Source organism: Chenopodium quinoa, unplaced genomic scaffold (assembly GCF_001683475.1).
Source record: "Chenopodium quinoa cultivar QQ74 unplaced genomic scaffold, ASM168347v1, whole genome shotgun sequence".
Lineage (NCBI taxonomy): Eukaryota > Viridiplantae > Streptophyta > Magnoliopsida > Caryophyllales > Amaranthaceae > Chenopodium > Chenopodium quinoa.
In genome coordinates, this window is record NW_018742287.1 from 892,178 (window position 1) to 909,646 (window position 17,469).

Here is a 17,469-nt window from a genome sequence, read left to right on the forward strand (position 1 = left end):
GCAGAGTCGGGGCTCGTCATAGCTTGTTTGTATGTCGCCGGCTCATCACCATCCACAACTAGGATGTCCTGATCATCAGTTAAGACAATACCGAGGTATCTGTGTGGTTGAGATCTTTGCCGTTGCGACCTACGTAGGGTAATCGGCTGAGCATTTACATTGTTTGTTTGACTCTGACCAATCTTCTCAAATGCTACCAAAGTATCCAGATTGTCAGTTTTGTCATGTTGACATTGTTGTTGCTCGTCCTCTCGAACTTCGTCGAGTTCGATTTTCCTCCCACTTGTCATTTTGGAAAGGTGATCCTTCTCCAAAAAGACACCATCGCGAGCAACAAAGACTTTGTTCTCGGATTTATTGTAGAAGTAATACCCTTTGGTTTCTTTTGGATATCCCACAAAGAAACACTTATCCGATTTGGGGTGAAGTTTGTCCGAAATTAATCGCTTGACATATGCTTCGCATCCCCAAATCTTGAGAAAAGACAACCTTGGAGGTTTCTTAGTCCATAATTCATATGGAGTCTTTTCAACAGCTTTTGACGGAGCTCTATTCAGTGTTAGTGCTGCTGTTTGTAGCGCATGTCCCCAGAACGAGATAGGGAGTTCACTAAGACCCATCATTGACCGAACCATGTCTAACAAGGTCCGATTCCTCCGTTCGGACACTCCGTTCCATTGAGAAGTTCCAGGAGGTGTCAACTCTGAAAGAATGCAACATTCTTTGAAGTGATCGTCGAATTCATGGCTCAAATATTCGCCACCTCGACCCGATCAAAGTGCTTTAATTTTCTTGCCAAGTTGATTTTCAACCTCTTTCTGAAATTCCTTGAACTTTTCAAAGGATTCAGACTTATTGGACATTAAGTAGATATAGCCATATCTACTGTAATCGTCGGTGAAGGTGATGAAATATCGATAACCTTTCCTTGCGGGTGTGCTCATAGGTCCACATACATCCGTGTGTATTGGACCTAATAAGTCACTTGCCCTTTCTCCCAACTTGGAGAATGGATGTTTGATCACTTGCCTAATAAGCATCCTTCGCAATTTTCAAATGACTCTAAGTCAAATGAGTCAAGAATACCTTCTTGAAGAAGTTTCTTGATGCGTTTGATGTTAATGTGGCCAAGACGACAATGCCACAAGTAGGTTTGATTCGACTCGATGGTCTTAGCTTAGTGGTATCAACTTTTGTCATATGTAAAACATGCAATTTAATTGAACATAAATTTGTAAACTTGAAACAACTATTGTTAAAAGTCTTACATTTGAATTTCATAGGTGTCCAACACCATGGATAATATGTTCAAAGCATGATAAAACTAGAAATAGTTTTAATTACATGTCATAGACAAAATGGTGCATGCAAGCACGACTGAAAAAAAACCATCTTCGTCGTCTTTTGCCAATGCACCAACACTTGATAAGCTTCTCACTTGGTCCCTGAAAAGGCAACATTAAGTGAGTCATACTTGGTATCCAATACCTTATGATAAGCTTAGTCCACAAGTGTTAAGGAAGATACCTGAGGTGGTCGGAGTGATCCTCTCTTCCTTGATGAGCATGCATTCCCTCTTGTAGTGGCCTTGCATGCCACAATGGAAGCATCTCATCTTTTCCTTGACCTTCTTGAACTCCTTCTTCTTAGCTCTCAAGGGCCTTTTGGTCATTCCATAGGCAGTGGCTTGGCTGAGTAGTTGCACCACCTCCTTTAGGGAGTGTGTCTCCTTTCCCGCAGCGATATGCACTCTAAGTGCATCATAGCCCGAGTGGAGTGAAGCAAGCAAGATATGCCCCGCCATCTCATCTTCCAATGGAATTTCGAGAAGCTGCATGTGCTTGAAGAGCCTAGTCATACCAAGCACATGAGGTCGGAGGGGCATGCCTGGTCTCAATTTAGCATTGTAGACCTTGGTCCAAAGCCGTTGCCTTTCCTTAGCAAGACACCCAACATTTGGTGGCTTAATCCTCATGTTTGAAAGTGACCTAGTCAAGTCAAACACGAGTCCATCAAAGTTGCCATTGTCACTCTTGGTGACTCTTACATTGACAACGTCCTCAAGTGCTTTGAGGAACATGTCCGGAAGGTAGGAGGAAAGAGTTTCCTTCCAGTCCTCCAGGATGGAATTTGCCATGAGTCGTGAGACCCTTTTGCAATTGGAAGACCATTCTTCATGAGCCTCGTCGGTCATGATCCCTTTAGCAAAGAAGCTTGGAATGGGAGTATCAAGAGTATACTCCAAAGAGCAATTCTGGAGAGTTCTCCTGAGTTCCTCTTCCCATTCCTTAAAGTTGACCAAGTTTAAGGGAAAGGCCAACTTTTCGGGGAGTTCCGGGCACATTTGGTTGTTGTTCGAGTTACTTGCAGACATTGTTCTAAAATTGAAAGAATTTGAAGTGAAAAAACATTCATACATCAATAAGTTGAAATTTAAGGCATCCATGCATTTATTCACACTTATTGAACATTTTATCCACGCATTTTAAAATTGTCCCTTATGGGCAAGATTAAAATGATTCCGAGATCCCAAAGATCAAGAAATGGATAAGCATGCTTTGGCTTGTCTTAACCATTAAATATCTTAAGGTAAGCAATCCAATTTCTAATAGCTCCAAGCTACTCTCGGTTTGATAAAATGTCGCATCTAATGCATACCTGACATTTTATCTCCTTTGCCACGACATCTAAGGACTCCTTACTGATATCGTTGAGCTTAACCAAGACAACTTGTATACTTAGTATACCTTACGTTCCTAGGGAAGTAGTGATGCCTCGCTTTGGCGTAATCCATCACGTACGCGCATTAGTTCGGTAAGTGTTGTCCTTGGAATGACAAATTTTAGCTCAATATTATTAAGGGACTTAGGGTTTCTATGTTGGTTAATTTAAGTGAACTTAACTAATCATCGCAACATCATAGAAATCCTAGACATGCATCTAGGAAACAAATATATATATATAACAATATATAAGGCATAAAATAGATGCATTTGGCAACTAGCATGACCCCTTGAAATCTTCAATTTCTATGGGTCTTCATCTTGGCTCGTCTTCGTCGAAACGCCGTCTTGAGACTTCTTGGCCAAAATGAAATAAAATAAGCTAGCTAGAACGACTAAGATTAATCTAAATAGTACAAAAATACTTAACGGTTCGCAGACCGTATTCAGATTTACAAAAATACATAACGGAACGCAATCCGTATTTTCTATCCTAGTCGGGCCCCACTAGTTGCCATTTTCAAACAACCTGTTTTGAAAGCAATTTTCATTCACCCGTTCACTATTTGTGAACGGCCCATGCAATTTTACGAAATACATAATTAAACACGCAAGACTTAGTAACTAACTTAGATCGTTAATCCAATTAACGCGCCTAATTAAAACTAGTCAAAGTGGTTTAATTCATTATTTCTAAACGCAAATTGCCAACGCATTCAAATAAGCTCCCACTAAATTCCGCATCCGTACTTAATTAATCCGATTAATTAAGTCGGCATAACCCATGATTTGTCAAAATTTTGCAAATCGAAAATCGAGGTTTTTAGCATCGTTAAAATAATTAATTAAAATAATTATTACGGAGAAATCGCAAAATTCATAGCTCAACGTCAAGCAAGATCACCCAACAACGCCCTTGGTGGGTGCGCACCATGGCTGCTAGGCAGCCCATGGCATGGCGCCATGGTGCGTGGCATGAGGCCTGCTGTGCCTAGCAGCGCCTCAAGCCCCAGCTGCAAGCCAGCATGCTTCGCATGCCTGCTAGCACGCTGGTGCCTGCGAGCATCTGGCCTGGTGGGCAGGCGCATCACGATGCTCGTGGTGCACTGGCTGATGCTTGCTGCCCTGCTGCCCAGCAGCTTGCTTCGCAAGCCAGCCCAGGCACCCCACGCACGCTTGCCATGCTTCCCTGCCACACCGACACAACGCATAGCAGCAGCATCAAGCCTCAACCTTGTGCGCACCATAGGCAGCCACATGTGGGCTGCTAGGCAGCCCGGCCGGCCTTGGTGCCACTTGGGTGTGTGACCTTGATTTGCGTGCTATGACTCGGGATTTTGAATCCCGATTTACGTGTGACATGAATTAATTCCAAATTATATTTTAGAATTAATTTTAGGGAAAATAAAATAAAACACCCATTAAGTCTAACTTAAACAAATTTTATTTTAATTGGTGCACAAGCCTAAAATTATCCAAAATTTTAATTTTGAACAAAATTAGGTCAAACATTATGCTTAAAACAAAATGAGCTATGTCCAAAATTAATCTTGCCAATATGCAAATTAATCATGGATTTGACAAAAGGGAGTTGGAAAAACAAAATAATCATCCAATGATAAAATTTTCCAACTTTCATACTTGTGTAAAATACCAAGATTACATCTTCCAATATGAAGATTAATCAAATTTTACTCACAAGTAATTTGAACATAATGGATTTTAATCAACCAAAAACATGAAAAAATCCAAACTTTGTTCAACTTGGAATTTAGGGTTAGGGTTCTAATCATTTAAACACTTAAAGATTAGAACTTTAACATTACTTGGGAACTTAAAATACAAAATCACAACAAGTTTTCACACCTTATTGCAATTTATTAGCAAAATTGTGAAAAACAAGTTTATGTGATTACTTGGTATATCAACTTAAGCACTAATAAACACTTCATTATTATGCTCAAGGATATTTTAAAACCAGTAGATTAGTGATGCAAATGTGCATTTAATCTGACCTTGTAATGCTTGCATTAATCAAGGCTTAAAAGAATTAAAACTTTCGTTGAAAAACGAAAAACCCCAGAAAAAATGGGTTTCTGGTTCGAATTTGGCTTCTGGGCAACCCTTAAAGAATTGAAACAGTTCCAGAATGTCGATTCCACCCAAAAATAACTATTTGTGAGCCAAAATCTGGGTTCGACTGCCAAATCGATAATAAAATCGAGTTTTAAAATTCAATTAAAACGAGCATCTAATCTAATTAGATGAACATGAACCAGAAAAATAAATTCTTTAAAACACCTCAATTAAACAATAATTGCAAAAATTAAAAGGAGCGTGGCTCCGATACCGCTGTAGGGTTTCGTAGTGACCCGACACTACGCGGAAGGAAACCCACCAAGACCCGCCCCCTTAATTAAAGCAATTAAACAAGCATAAATAACTTAATCAAACAAGATTAAGGACAAGAATTATACCTTTGACGCGTGCTTCGCTCCTATAGAGCTCTTACTTCAAAATCCCGAAAACACGAGATCTCCGACAGATCGTACCCTCGACCCGACCCGAGCGTCCTAAGCCTCGAAGGTTAGTCAAGGCCCGGACAAAACAAACTTAGAGTTTTACGAATTTCAAGGCTTACTCAACAATGGAGTTACCTTTACTTTTCCACTCAAGGTTGTAACAAATCCCAATACCAAGCTTGGTATTTATAGGGAAATGTTCCCTTGATTTCCAATCTCCCATCAATGTGGGAGAGTTGGTAAAATGATAATTATTTAATTCTAAAATTAAATAATTAATCAACACAATCACAAATCGACACATGGCACAAATATAGAAAAGACAAAGTGAGGAGCAAGGCTTGGGGGGGACCATTGCCTTGATACCCAAGGCTATGCATTGGTCCCCACACACCATGCCCAAAACCGGGTCAAGGTGTGCTAGCTGGCTGCCAACCAGCGTGCCAGCTGGAGGTGCCAGCTAACGTGCCTTGCTGCCCAGCACCCAGCCAGCCAGCCAGTGCACGCTGTTGCTGGGCTGTGCTGGTGCTACGTGCTGGCGCTGCGCGCTGCTAGCACTTAGTGCTGGCATTAGCCCCAGCAGCCCACGCACTCCCTCACTGCTAGCACAGCCAGTGTGCGTGCTGCTAGCAAGCCACGCATGCTGGCCACACTGCCCCTTCCGCATCACTCGCATGCCCCATCGCACACATGCGAGGCTGCTTGTGCGAGGCTGCGAGTGCCAGGCCTAGCCTCGAGCTGGCCCCTTCGCATGATGCGCATTGCCAGCCCTCATGCACTGGCACCACGCATCACTCGCACAAGCCAGTGCCTAGCACTGCTTGTGCTTGGTGCGATGCATGCGCACACCCACCAGCCAAAGCACGCACACGCACCAGCCCACACGCATTGTGCGGCTGCTGTGCGAGGCCTGTGTGCGAGGCTGCGAGGCACACACGCACACGCATGCATGCCCCTGGCAGTGCGATGGTGCTTGTGCGTGGTGCCAGCCCTAGCGATGGGCGTCTAGGCCTGCGATAGCGCCCAACCATCCTAGGCCACGCATGGTGCGCCTAGGCATGCGCATGGGCCTGCGATGGGTGTGGTGGCTTGCGATGGTGACCACGCACACCTAGGCACCCATGCTAGCATGCGATGGGCTGCCTAGGCTGCGATGGCGCCTAGCACACCATGGTGTGCCTAGCACACACATGGTGCACCTAGGTTGCGATGAGCTAGCCTAGCCTAGCTATGGCTTACGCTCATGCTTGTCGATTGTGATTTTGCAACGCTTAGTATCGACGCCCTAGGCTCGATTTCCGACGTCTGTATTCGTAAAACTCTGTCGACTTATTAAATCCTTTGGGATTAATTCGACTTCTCGGATCGGAGATTCGATTGGGTTCGACCCGAAGGGTTCAGTTAAGATTAAGCTGTAATATCAATTGTACCCTGATATTACTGATCGGAAGCGGCCTCCACCTAGGCATTCCGATCACTTGACCTTACTGTAGAATTACCTCTGTAATAATTCTGAACCCTCTATCGGAATAATACACTTGTTGGAAGGACACCATTCCTTTCAGCAATTACATTCTCTACATGCCCGTCTTGACCAGGACCGGGTGTCTGACTATCTTTAGCCATTTTAGACGAGTAACCCCACAGACGGCGCCTAATATTTCGGGGTTTTTTGGAATCCCTCGGGATACTGGTCATGAATATAGTCGGACGGTCTCTGATGCCTGCAAAGTAACCAATATTCCGGTATACCGAATATTAGCCTCCTACGATCAAGTTAGTGATCAGAAAGCGAAATTAATGTAGAGAGAGAAAGTAGAGAGAAGTAGGAGCTTTCAATGCTCTTAGAATGATGTCTTAATCCACACCTCCCGTCATAAATGATTGGGGTATTTATATGGGTGGGAAAGTGTGCCCCTTTAGGGTTAGTGCCTTAGAATTCTGTGCTCTGATAGGCGGCGCAGCCAGGAAAAGGCACGTGTCCAAATAGGGCGTCGTTTTGCAGCTTTCTCGGGATTTGGGCCTCCTGATGTAAAGAGGCCCTTTGCTCTCATTTCAGGTGCTCTTTATGTTTCTTGACACGTGTCATCTTCCTATAGGGACACATGTCACCCTTTGACTGGGCCATGTGTCACTATTGGATTTGATCACGTGTTGGGGTATTTTTACCCTAAACACTAATTGCTCCTATAAATTAATAATCTCTATTTATTTAGCACATTTCCAATGTTTATCCATCCAATAATTTGGTGAGATGCTAAAATCACCATGCTTTCACCCGATGCCTGCCAAATCACCACAACCACCACTGATTTGTAGCCACAACACACGCTAAACACAACAACAATACATCCAAGCCCAACACCAACCCGCCATCCCCCCACCAATTACAGCACCACCTCACCGCCACTTTCCTCCCTCAACTTACCCGCAAGCTTTTGAATTCTCCACTTGTGAAAGTAATTTGACCGAAACACATAAATCCTTGTATTCTTTGTTTATTTTTCGTTATTGTTTTTCTCATTCTTATTATTAATTGACTTGTTCTGCATTAATCAAACACAATTACACCCATATTTCCCAACAAAGAGTCTTTTAAAATTAGCTTGGTAAACATTTAACCTTTTGGTTTACAGTGTGAATCTTTATTATATTTGCTACAAAAGATTTCATACTTTTTTTCTTAACGGAACAAAGTAATTCGTACTTATCCAATCATTTCGCTTTCTAATTTTTCATCTTTCCTTAAATTGTACTCCCTCTTTCCCTTATCTACATCCCTACTTTCCTATTGGGGTTTTAAACCTACATGCCTATTTCTATAAAGAATGTACTTTTTAACAATATTCTCTCTTTTTGATGAGTTGTCATAAATTTTCTTTCATTTTTTTGTACTTTTGATGTCATTTTCCAACACTTTCTCTCTCTATCTCTTCATTAATACTCCTTTTCTTTTATCTATATCTCTCTCTAACCTCACATGCACATCTGTACTTCTCAATCATGGATTTTATAGAATCTTGTAAGTTTTTTAATTCCCATAAAAAATAGAAAATAGACATGTAGATAAGGAACGAACGAGTACAAATATTTAAATTTTTTCCCAATTCATAAAGACTTGCACTAAAAAGAAATAAAACAAACATAAAAAAAACGTGTAAGAAGAAGGAACAACGTGTGGGGCCAAACCTTTCTCGTTGCCTGATCGTCACTTGTTCTTGTAACATCATCGTGCTATTGTGCCCGTCAAAAAAAAATCTCTTCTTGCAACTATGTCGTTTTGTTAAACGTGAAATTACATTTAATTACTACTCCTAAATCTTTTTTTTTTTAACTAATTTATTGATAATGTTTTGTGTACGACTGGTCACATCCGCGTATAAAAAAGTAAAGCAAATTCTATAACATTGATCAAATAACTCCTATAATAATGACCGACTAACCCTTACAATAAGTAACACTGACTAAGTAATTTCTGTAACACCGACCAAGCAACCCCATAACCCTAACGAAATAACTCCCATAATAACTGCCACATGGTATATAAGAATTTTGTTATTTTCTACAATATGTAAAATTCTTGCTTATCATATTACATTAAAAAATTAAATAAAAATTGAAAGTCTAGTCAGCAATCAATATCGTGTATTCGTCATCATCCTAATCCTTTTTTCTTTCTTTTAATTAATTTTGTAAATATATTTTCTCTCTCATCCTTCTTCCAACCCCTTCCTATAAATACCCTCTTCATTTTTCTTCCTTTGAGCCTTTGCTTGTTCATTCTACTCTTTTCTTACAAAAATTAACCTTATTTTCTTCAAAATTATTCCTACATTTAGCTTTATTGTATTTCATCTGTTTTGTACGATGGATTTCGGAAATTTGTCTCGTGCTTCTACCTCCTCTCCCTTTGATTGCCTTATGTTTGGTAATTAACTAACTTTAGATACAATATTGTTTATCTTAGCATTTCTAAGTTTTAACTATTATTTTGTTAAATGGAATTGAAGCAGTCGGTAATATCAGTCGCTAAAAGCAGCAACATATAAGTATTAAGTAATAATTTGGGTGTACGCGACAAAATAATATGTTGATCAGTGTTATTAATGCTATTAGTTTAAGCTCGGTTCGTTTTCCATTGACTAATAATAAGATTACATTAGAGGGAAATTGATGATGTGAAATTGAAATGATGTGATTGTGCAGACTTGGATGATACTCTGTATTCTTCTCACACTGGAATTGGTCTGGCTCTCAAGAAAAATATAGAAGGTTCTTGATTTTCTTATTTTGACAATAATTTGAATTTAAACATATTATCATAAATTCATAATTATAATGAAAATATTCAAAATGATATAGATTTTTTGGTGGAGAAATGTGGATTCACAAGTGATCAGGCTTCGACTCTTCGTGTAGAGCTCTTCAAGTCGTATGGTAGCACTCTTGCTGGATTACGGGTCAGTTTTTAGTGATTCATTTTGCTACTTCTTCCTTGACTTTCTAAATATTTTGTTCATTTTTAAGAATATATGTACTCTGTATTTAAGGAAGACAATTTCATTTATAATCATACTTTAAATTTATTTTCATATATATTTTCAAAATATGATGAGTAACATTTTATATTACTTGTGTTTAATTAATGATTATTTATCTAATGAGTGGATGATTAACAAATTTAGTTGGTTAATGTCTTAAAGAATGATACTTCAGATTTGTGATAAAATTCTAATAGTATGATAGTACATCATTTGTCTATATGACTTTTCCTTATAAAAAAACCTAATGATATTACTTATAATGTTATTACATCCCCATTTCTCGGCTTTCTAATCTTTCCATTTTGCTTTATTAGTAACTTTTTTCTTGCTTTTTATAAGTTCTTTTAATTTACCTCAACACATATGTAGTCATATATTTTTTAATTATTAAATGGTAGTATTTTAATTGTAAGCTACTTTACATAGAGTAACAAAATAATATAGTTTTTAAGACAATTTTATTTTTTCAATTTAAAGCTTATTTTTATATAATTTTGTTAAAATATTACTTTGATTAAATCTGATTTTTATTTTAAAAAAATAAATTCAATTTGTTTTATATTGTTATTACAAGATACTCCATATACACTAGACAATTTATTTATAATAAAATAAAATAATGATAATAATAATGACAGGTATAGCTGGTTGATAATTCTAACAATAATTATTTATATTATTGGACTTACAGGCACTAGGGTATGATATTGATGCTGATGATTACCACAGGTTCGTAATTATACATTAAAGTATCTAATATAATTTATTTTAATTTTAAGTTCTAATTTATTTATTTTATGTATACGTTACATAAATACGTAATTGTTGAGTCATTTGTTTCCTTGGTCTACCGAATTCTTTTTGTATCAATTGTTAAGAGTAAGACGTCTAATATATTTGGTTTGACTATTGACAGTTTCGTGCACGGGAGGTTGCCATACGCGCTGATCAAGCCAAATCCTAACCTACGTAACATCTTACTCAGCATCACCCAAAGAAAGATTGTAAGTGTTATCAACAAAACACTAATTTTAGTTTGTCCGAAATTAATAGTCACGTTACTATTCAATTTGTCTGTTTTGTATATGTGATAAATGAACCTTTGATCATTCACTAATAATTTTTTTTTGGTTTTTATTATTTGAGGACAGATTTTTACGAATTCAGACCGAGTTCATGCTACAAAGGCTTTAAACAGGCTTGGAATAGGGGATTGTTTTGAGCAAATTATATGCTTTGAAACCCTTAATCCAAACCTCTCAATGGCAACTCGTCCTGATGAAATTCCTGTTGTTCTAAAGCCTTCGTTTGATGCTATGGAAATTGCTATTTCTGCTGCTAATATTGATCCTCATCGCACCGTAAGAAATACTATGATTTCTACGTATATGTTTCAAGTTTTTACTTATCCTATTCAATTAATTTAGTATGTTAAAAAGTTTAATGTTGAGGTGATATTTTTCTTACTTTTTATTTCTAGATAGATTAGGTTTCGGTCTAGCGAGATGACAATCCTAAAACTATGTTAAACCGACATATAGTGAAATGACAAAAATGTCCTTATAGTAATACCAATAAGTAAATTTAACGTGAGATAAAAATGTATAGAATAAGAACTCCTTTTAAAAATTAATTTGGTGTTACTTACCCATCAAACATGCTACATACTCATTTATCCTTATTCTTTTAGTAACGGAAAGAGACCAAACAAATTAATTAAGTATGTCATTATACAAATTTAAATTATTGATCATTGCTACTATAACTTAATCTCATAAGCCAAATTTTTATCTAATAATTATAGGGTGGAGCGCTTCTATAACTTCACTAGCTAGATGCATATACTCCATATTTAGCTAATTATAGAATAAAAATTATTAAATTTAAAGTTATTCAAATTACTCTCTTCATTTCATGATTGTAAATTTTCTTTGCGAGTCAACTATAGCGTTCAAACAAGAAAAGGTTATTAAGACATCTAATAAAGACAAAGCTCTTAAATTAACAACACCTAGAAGCAAATTCTAGAACAAAACAAGTAAGACAGTATAACACGTTTGTTTGTAATATCTGTAATTAAATACGATATATACAAAATCATAAGCTAAGGTGTCAAATATTTGACTAATTTTGCAGTTATTTTTGGATGATAATGTAAAAAACGTCGCCGCTGGAAAAGCTCTCGGTCTGAAAACCGTATTGGTAAGTTCACTTCCACCGACAAAACTATTTTTAACGCATTTGCCCGTAGTACTGCTCTATATTATTTTCCCTTTTTATTTTTGCCGTAGTACTCGTATTTTAATTTGTTTTATCTCTAATATTTTTGTTACGGTGTCGTTTTTATGTGAGAGGTGTGCCCATCTAAATATATAAAATACCACGTGATTTGTACTAGGCTTACAGGCCTTACACGACCTCCTTTTATCAGCAGTTTGTAAAAATCTACACGTCAGTTGCTTATTGGTTAATACATTATCCTACATTTAACAACTTGATAATGGATAAATGCACAAGACCTAAAATGAAAAAAAGAGTTGGTTTTGTACTCTCTAATAAAGAACCTACTATGTATAGTAATTGTAAATGTCACATTAATTGCCTTTAATCCTAAGAGCACTCTCAACAATTAGTTGGAAGATACTAATGCATTCTTATGACTTTTGACTACCACAATTTTTTAAAATGGACAGCTAATATTTTTTGTTTTTTTATTTAGTTTTAATTAGTAATTTTAGTTAAAATTTTTTTTTAATTATTTTAAATATGTTTTTATCTTCTAGAAAATTATTTTTTAATATTTTTGAAATTATGAAAATTAAATATATATATAATAATTAAAAAATGATTTTTAATCAAAATTACTAAATAAAATAAATCAAAAAATAAATAATGTCAACCGTCCATTTAAAATAATCGGGGTAGTAAAAAATCACAAGAGTATATTAGAATTTTCATTGTTTCCTCATTCTTTCTACCCACTTTTCTCTCTCTAAATTTCTCATTTTTCTCATGAGAAATTTGGTGAGAAAATCTTATCCCACCAATGATTTAAAAAAAAAAAAAAAAAGAAGAAGGTCTTCACCACTCTCTCTCTCTCTCTTTCTATCAATACAAATCACTATATTTATTATATGTATAAAAAAAAAAAAAAAAAAAAAGCAAGCAAGCAAAAAAAAATTAAATAAGTAGCAAGTGGTGGTGGGCCCCACTTGCTATTGTTCAGATTCAATTTTCTTCATCCATGAGGAAAATTAGTTATCCTCAGGAGGAAAAACCAATTTCCTCATTGTTGTGATGTCCATAATGATCAAATTTCCTCATGAGAAAAAAACAAATGATAATTGTTGGCATTGCTCTAAGATGCCACATTTTTAGTAGAGTACTACCCTAAACACAAGGTTATTATCTATTTTTATATAGAGAAAATTTATCCTTACTGTAATATTTATAAGTTACGGAATAATCTATGTTAATTTTGTTAGTATGAAGTATATGTTAAAATTTTGGCGATTATAAAATTATCTTTTTTAATTTAAGTATGTTTTAAAGCTCGTTTCACATAGGATTTTATGAATATTATCATTGATACTTTGCTTTTGGTGAAAACTTTGAAGGTTGGACGAAAAACAAAAACTCAAGATGCAGATTATGCTCTTGAGTCAGTGAATAACTTAGCACAAGCAATTCCAGAGATATGGCTGATCAATGGATCGACAAAGGACGATGAAAGGGCAATTGGACGGTCTAGGAGTGATCTTGAGAACCTTCTTATTGTCGGGGCATAAAAGTTTTAATCAATTCCACTACCTCTAATACTTCATCAAAAAAATTAGTAAATTGATTTTAGCACTCCTAAAATATAAAATCGCATTCTCCTAACGTGGGAAACTTACAAAAAACATGTGATCTCACTTAAGAAGCGCGGTTATATGAAGAAGTGCGAAGATTGCTACTCATAACCTATGAATAATGTTGGAACTAAACCTAAATCTAGTTGATCAATGTAGCGTGTACATCTTTTGTTCTCCATTTGTATGTTTTGGAGTTTTATAAATGCATGCACATAGATGTTGTGAGCTCATGAGGGCATTATTGTAAATTTCATGAATGTCATCTGATCTTGTTATGAATAATAATAATAATGTATAGAATATCCAGAACATTCCTAAGCATCAACAACTCAGCATAGTGATCATATACAAGTATATGCTTACAATAATTGAAATTTCGCAAGTGTTGTTTACTTGTAAGATGACTTTTAGTGGAAGTATGATGCGAATTCTATGATTGCTACAACGTGGGCTCTACGTTGATTGTGGCTCATACAATCCTTACTATTGTCAATGCAAGATATTAGATGTAACCTTTGCCTTTCTCTAACCCTCAATTCATTCTCCACCTCAAAAAAAAATTGGGAAATTCTCGACGGTGACCCTCAACTTCTGCTACGCACCAATGATCACCTCCCTTTTTTTTTTTTTTTTTTTTTTTATTATACAAAATGACCTTAGTTAAAAATTTTATCTCACTCATAACCTTATTTCATTAAATATTAAATATGGTTAGATTTCTTTTTTTTTAAAAAAAAAAATTTAAAAAAATTAACCCCAACCACCAAAAACCAGCCACCACCTGCCCAGCCACCATCTCTCTTTCGGCAACACTACCCCAGGTTCCATCGATCGCCGCCGACACTTGCCATACTCCCCCGACCACCGGTGACACTGCTCCAACTCCACCTCGATCACCGCCAAGCCCGATTCTCACCCGAACCGACCCTAACCTCACAACTCTCTCCCCTCTGAACTTCGATTCTTGCCGATTCGTCATGAGGTTTCGATTCTAGGCGGGGATCGGAGAAGGCGGAAGATAAAGAGAGAGAGGGTGGAGGAGAGGGCAGAGAAGAAAAAGAGAGCAGGAGGATCAGTGGTCGGTTCAAGGTAATTTGGTGATCTGGGGTGGTCGATGTTTGGCTTCGGCGGTCTGGGGATGGTCGGGTTCTAAGTTCGGTGATTTGGGAGTGGTTAGTGTGGTCGGGGTTCTAAGTTCGGCGATCTAAGGTGGTTGTTGTTTGGGTTCAGCGATTTGGGAGTGGTCGGGTTGGTCAAGGTTCAAAGGTCGGCGATTTGGGGTGGTCGTGATTTGGGTTCGGCGGTCTAGGAGTGGTCGAGGCGGTCTCGCCGGAAAGGGAGATGGTGGCTGGGCAGCTGGGGGTGGCCGGTTTTTGGTGGTTGGGTGAATTATTCGACGGCTGATACATGAGATAAATTTCTTAATTAGGGTCATTTTGTATAATAAAAAAAAGGGAGGTGAGCATTGGTGCGTAGCAGAAGTTGGGGGTCACCGTTGAGAATTTCCCATAAAATATCTCTTTAACAGATTAATAGATAATTACTCCATTTTTAAAAGATTGTTTTATTTGTAATTAATTTTACAGTTTTCAGTACACGTGATTGAATAACAATATAGTTAATTAAATATATTATTGTTGAAAAATTTGTCAGAAACAACCTTTTAAAGTGTCCACTTTATTTAAAACAACCTTTTAATTTTTTTTTTTTGTAACTTCGGACCACATTATAATTTTTTTTTGTTAAAGACAACCTAATGCTACTTTCCGACGTTGACTCTATATTTTCCGGTGTTGACCATGAGTGTGCAAGACACGTGACCTATTATATTGCCAAATACACCCCTTTTTCCTCCAATTAACTCTAATTAAAACTAGGGATGTCAATGGGGCGGGGCGGGGTGGATGTTGGCCTTCCCATCTCCATCTCCATCTCCATCTAAAATTTTCATCCCCATCCCCGGCGGCGGGTCTAAAATTCATCCCCATCTCCGTCCCGGCGGGTACAATTCCAAAATCATCCCCGTCCCAACCCCCACTTACCCCCACCTAATCACCGCCTCCCAAATACATAGTCCTTCATAATTAATAAAGATTAGAAAAAGAAAAAAATTATTGTTAATATTACACATTTATTTGTTTATAATATAAGTGTATTACAAAGTATTATATTTACTATTTTTTTTTTACATAATTTTTTTTTTATAAAATAGTATAAAAGTATATAATTTTGTTTTTAAAAATATATGGATGTGGGGATGAGGTGGGTATGAAGTGGGGTAGGTGGGATAGGGCGGGTACGAAGTGGGTCGGGTGGGGCGGGGCAGGGATGGGGCGGGTACAACCTAAAATCCACCCCCGCCCCATCACCCATGGCGTGTATGGTTTTTATCCCCATCCCCGCCAAATCACCCGCAAAACCAAGACCCATCCCCGCCCTTGGGGCGGGGATGGGGCGGGTCTCCTATTTGACCCGCCCCACTAACATCCCTAATTAAAACCTCTATTTCTTTCTCCTTCCTCTTTTTTCGATCAATAGGGAAAAAAAATTCTAGGATAAATTCAGTCAACACCGGAAAAAGTAGCATTAGGTTGTCTTTGACAAAAAAAAATTTATAATACGATTTGAAGTTACAAAAAGAAATTTAAAAGATTATTTTAAATAAAATAGACACTTTAAAAGGTTGTAAAATTAATATTGCACACCATACATCATGATGAGTTTAATATGACATCATGTGATATAATTTAAATAAGAAAATGTGATATTCTAAATGAGACAATAATCTGGCAATGGAGAGAGTACTTGACACCCACTTATATTATGTAAAAATCTTATAGGATTGGAATACGGCAACATCACATTGCCACAACCTTTCACAATAAAATTTCATTATATCATTTGTAAAATGCCCCTAAAGATACAAGTCACTCTCATAATCGTCATCATCATCTCCGCTTGGTTAACTTACAATCTTTTAGTACATTATACTTGACAATCTGTCTTTATATTAACGGAATAAAAATTGGGTGAGTCGAACTCACAGTGAGTCCAATATATCTAATAATAATAATTTAATATCTAACAATCATATTTTAATACGAAGTATATGACATTAATAATGTAAATGGCATAATAATATAATATCTGACATTAGATTATTAGATTATTAATGTCAGATATTAGACTTCTCATGTTAGATTTTAGATTATTAATGCCAGATATTAGATTATTAATTTTAGATATTAAAATATTACTGTCATATATTAAAATATTATTGTCAGATATTAGAATATTATTGTCAGATATATTGGACTCACGATGAATCAAATATCACACAAAAACTTCTCTTATACAAGCATTAATCAAAAGCAGTAAAATATCATATTGCATATCTTAACATAGCTTTATGATGTTTAATTTTAAAAAGTGTTATTCTTTCGTCAATTTAAGCTTTCTCTAGCTCCATTTTCAAAATTATAGTGTTCCAAAATTTTCTTTAAACCAAGGTTTTTACAACATTGCATACAATTTCCACTTTACCTAATTCTCAGGATAATCTACTTATTTCATGCATTATTTGACCAAAAAAAAAAACCTTATTTTAAAATATTACATAAAAAATAAAAATAAAAAATAAAAAAAAAATCGAATGGTGAATGGTGATAATGTTGCTTGTCCTTAATTTGATACGATTGGTGTCATTTTCATGTGAAAGTGTTGATGTCACTTCTTAATGATTATGTACTGAGGTGGTTGAACATGATTAAATTTTAAATTAATACGAAGTATATCTTTCAATTTGCCAAACCAAATGTGAACATCT

At 36.5% G+C, this 17,469-nt stretch overlaps 1 protein-coding gene across 1 annotated transcript; it reads left to right on the forward strand.

Annotated features, from left to right (window-relative positions):
* Positions 1-8,994: 8,994 nt before the first annotated feature.
* LOC110685011 (phosphate metabolism protein 8-like) lies at positions 8,995-13,964 on the forward strand. Its single transcript, XM_021861469.1, has 8 exons — positions 8,995-9,173; positions 9,452-9,517; positions 9,608-9,705; positions 10,481-10,518; positions 10,706-10,793; positions 10,941-11,150; positions 11,926-11,991; positions 13,407-13,964. Exons 1-8 carry the CDS (start codon positions 9,113-9,115, stop codon positions 13,575-13,577), a joined length of 798 nt encoding a protein of 265 aa, XP_021717161.1. The 5' UTR covers positions 8,995-9,112; the 3' UTR covers positions 13,578-13,964.
* The last annotated feature ends 3,505 nt before the right edge of the window (positions 13,965-17,469 follow it).

What these genes read in the sequence shown, in the direction of transcription:
- LOC110685011 (XM_021861469.1), top strand. Translation starts at nt 9,113, where the DNA reads ATGGATTTCGGAAATTTGTCTCGTGCTTCTACCTCCTCTCCCTTTGAT. An exon ending in GATGCTGATGATTACCACAG is followed by an intron (nt 10,519 to 10,705) that starts GTTCGTAATTAT and finishes GACTATTGACAG; the next exon opens with TTTCGTGCACGGGAGGTTGC. An exon ending in TCGGTCTGAAAACCGTATTG is followed by an intron (nt 11,992 to 13,406) that starts GTAAGTTCACTT and finishes AAAACTTTGAAG; the next exon opens with GTTGGACGAAAAACAAAAAC.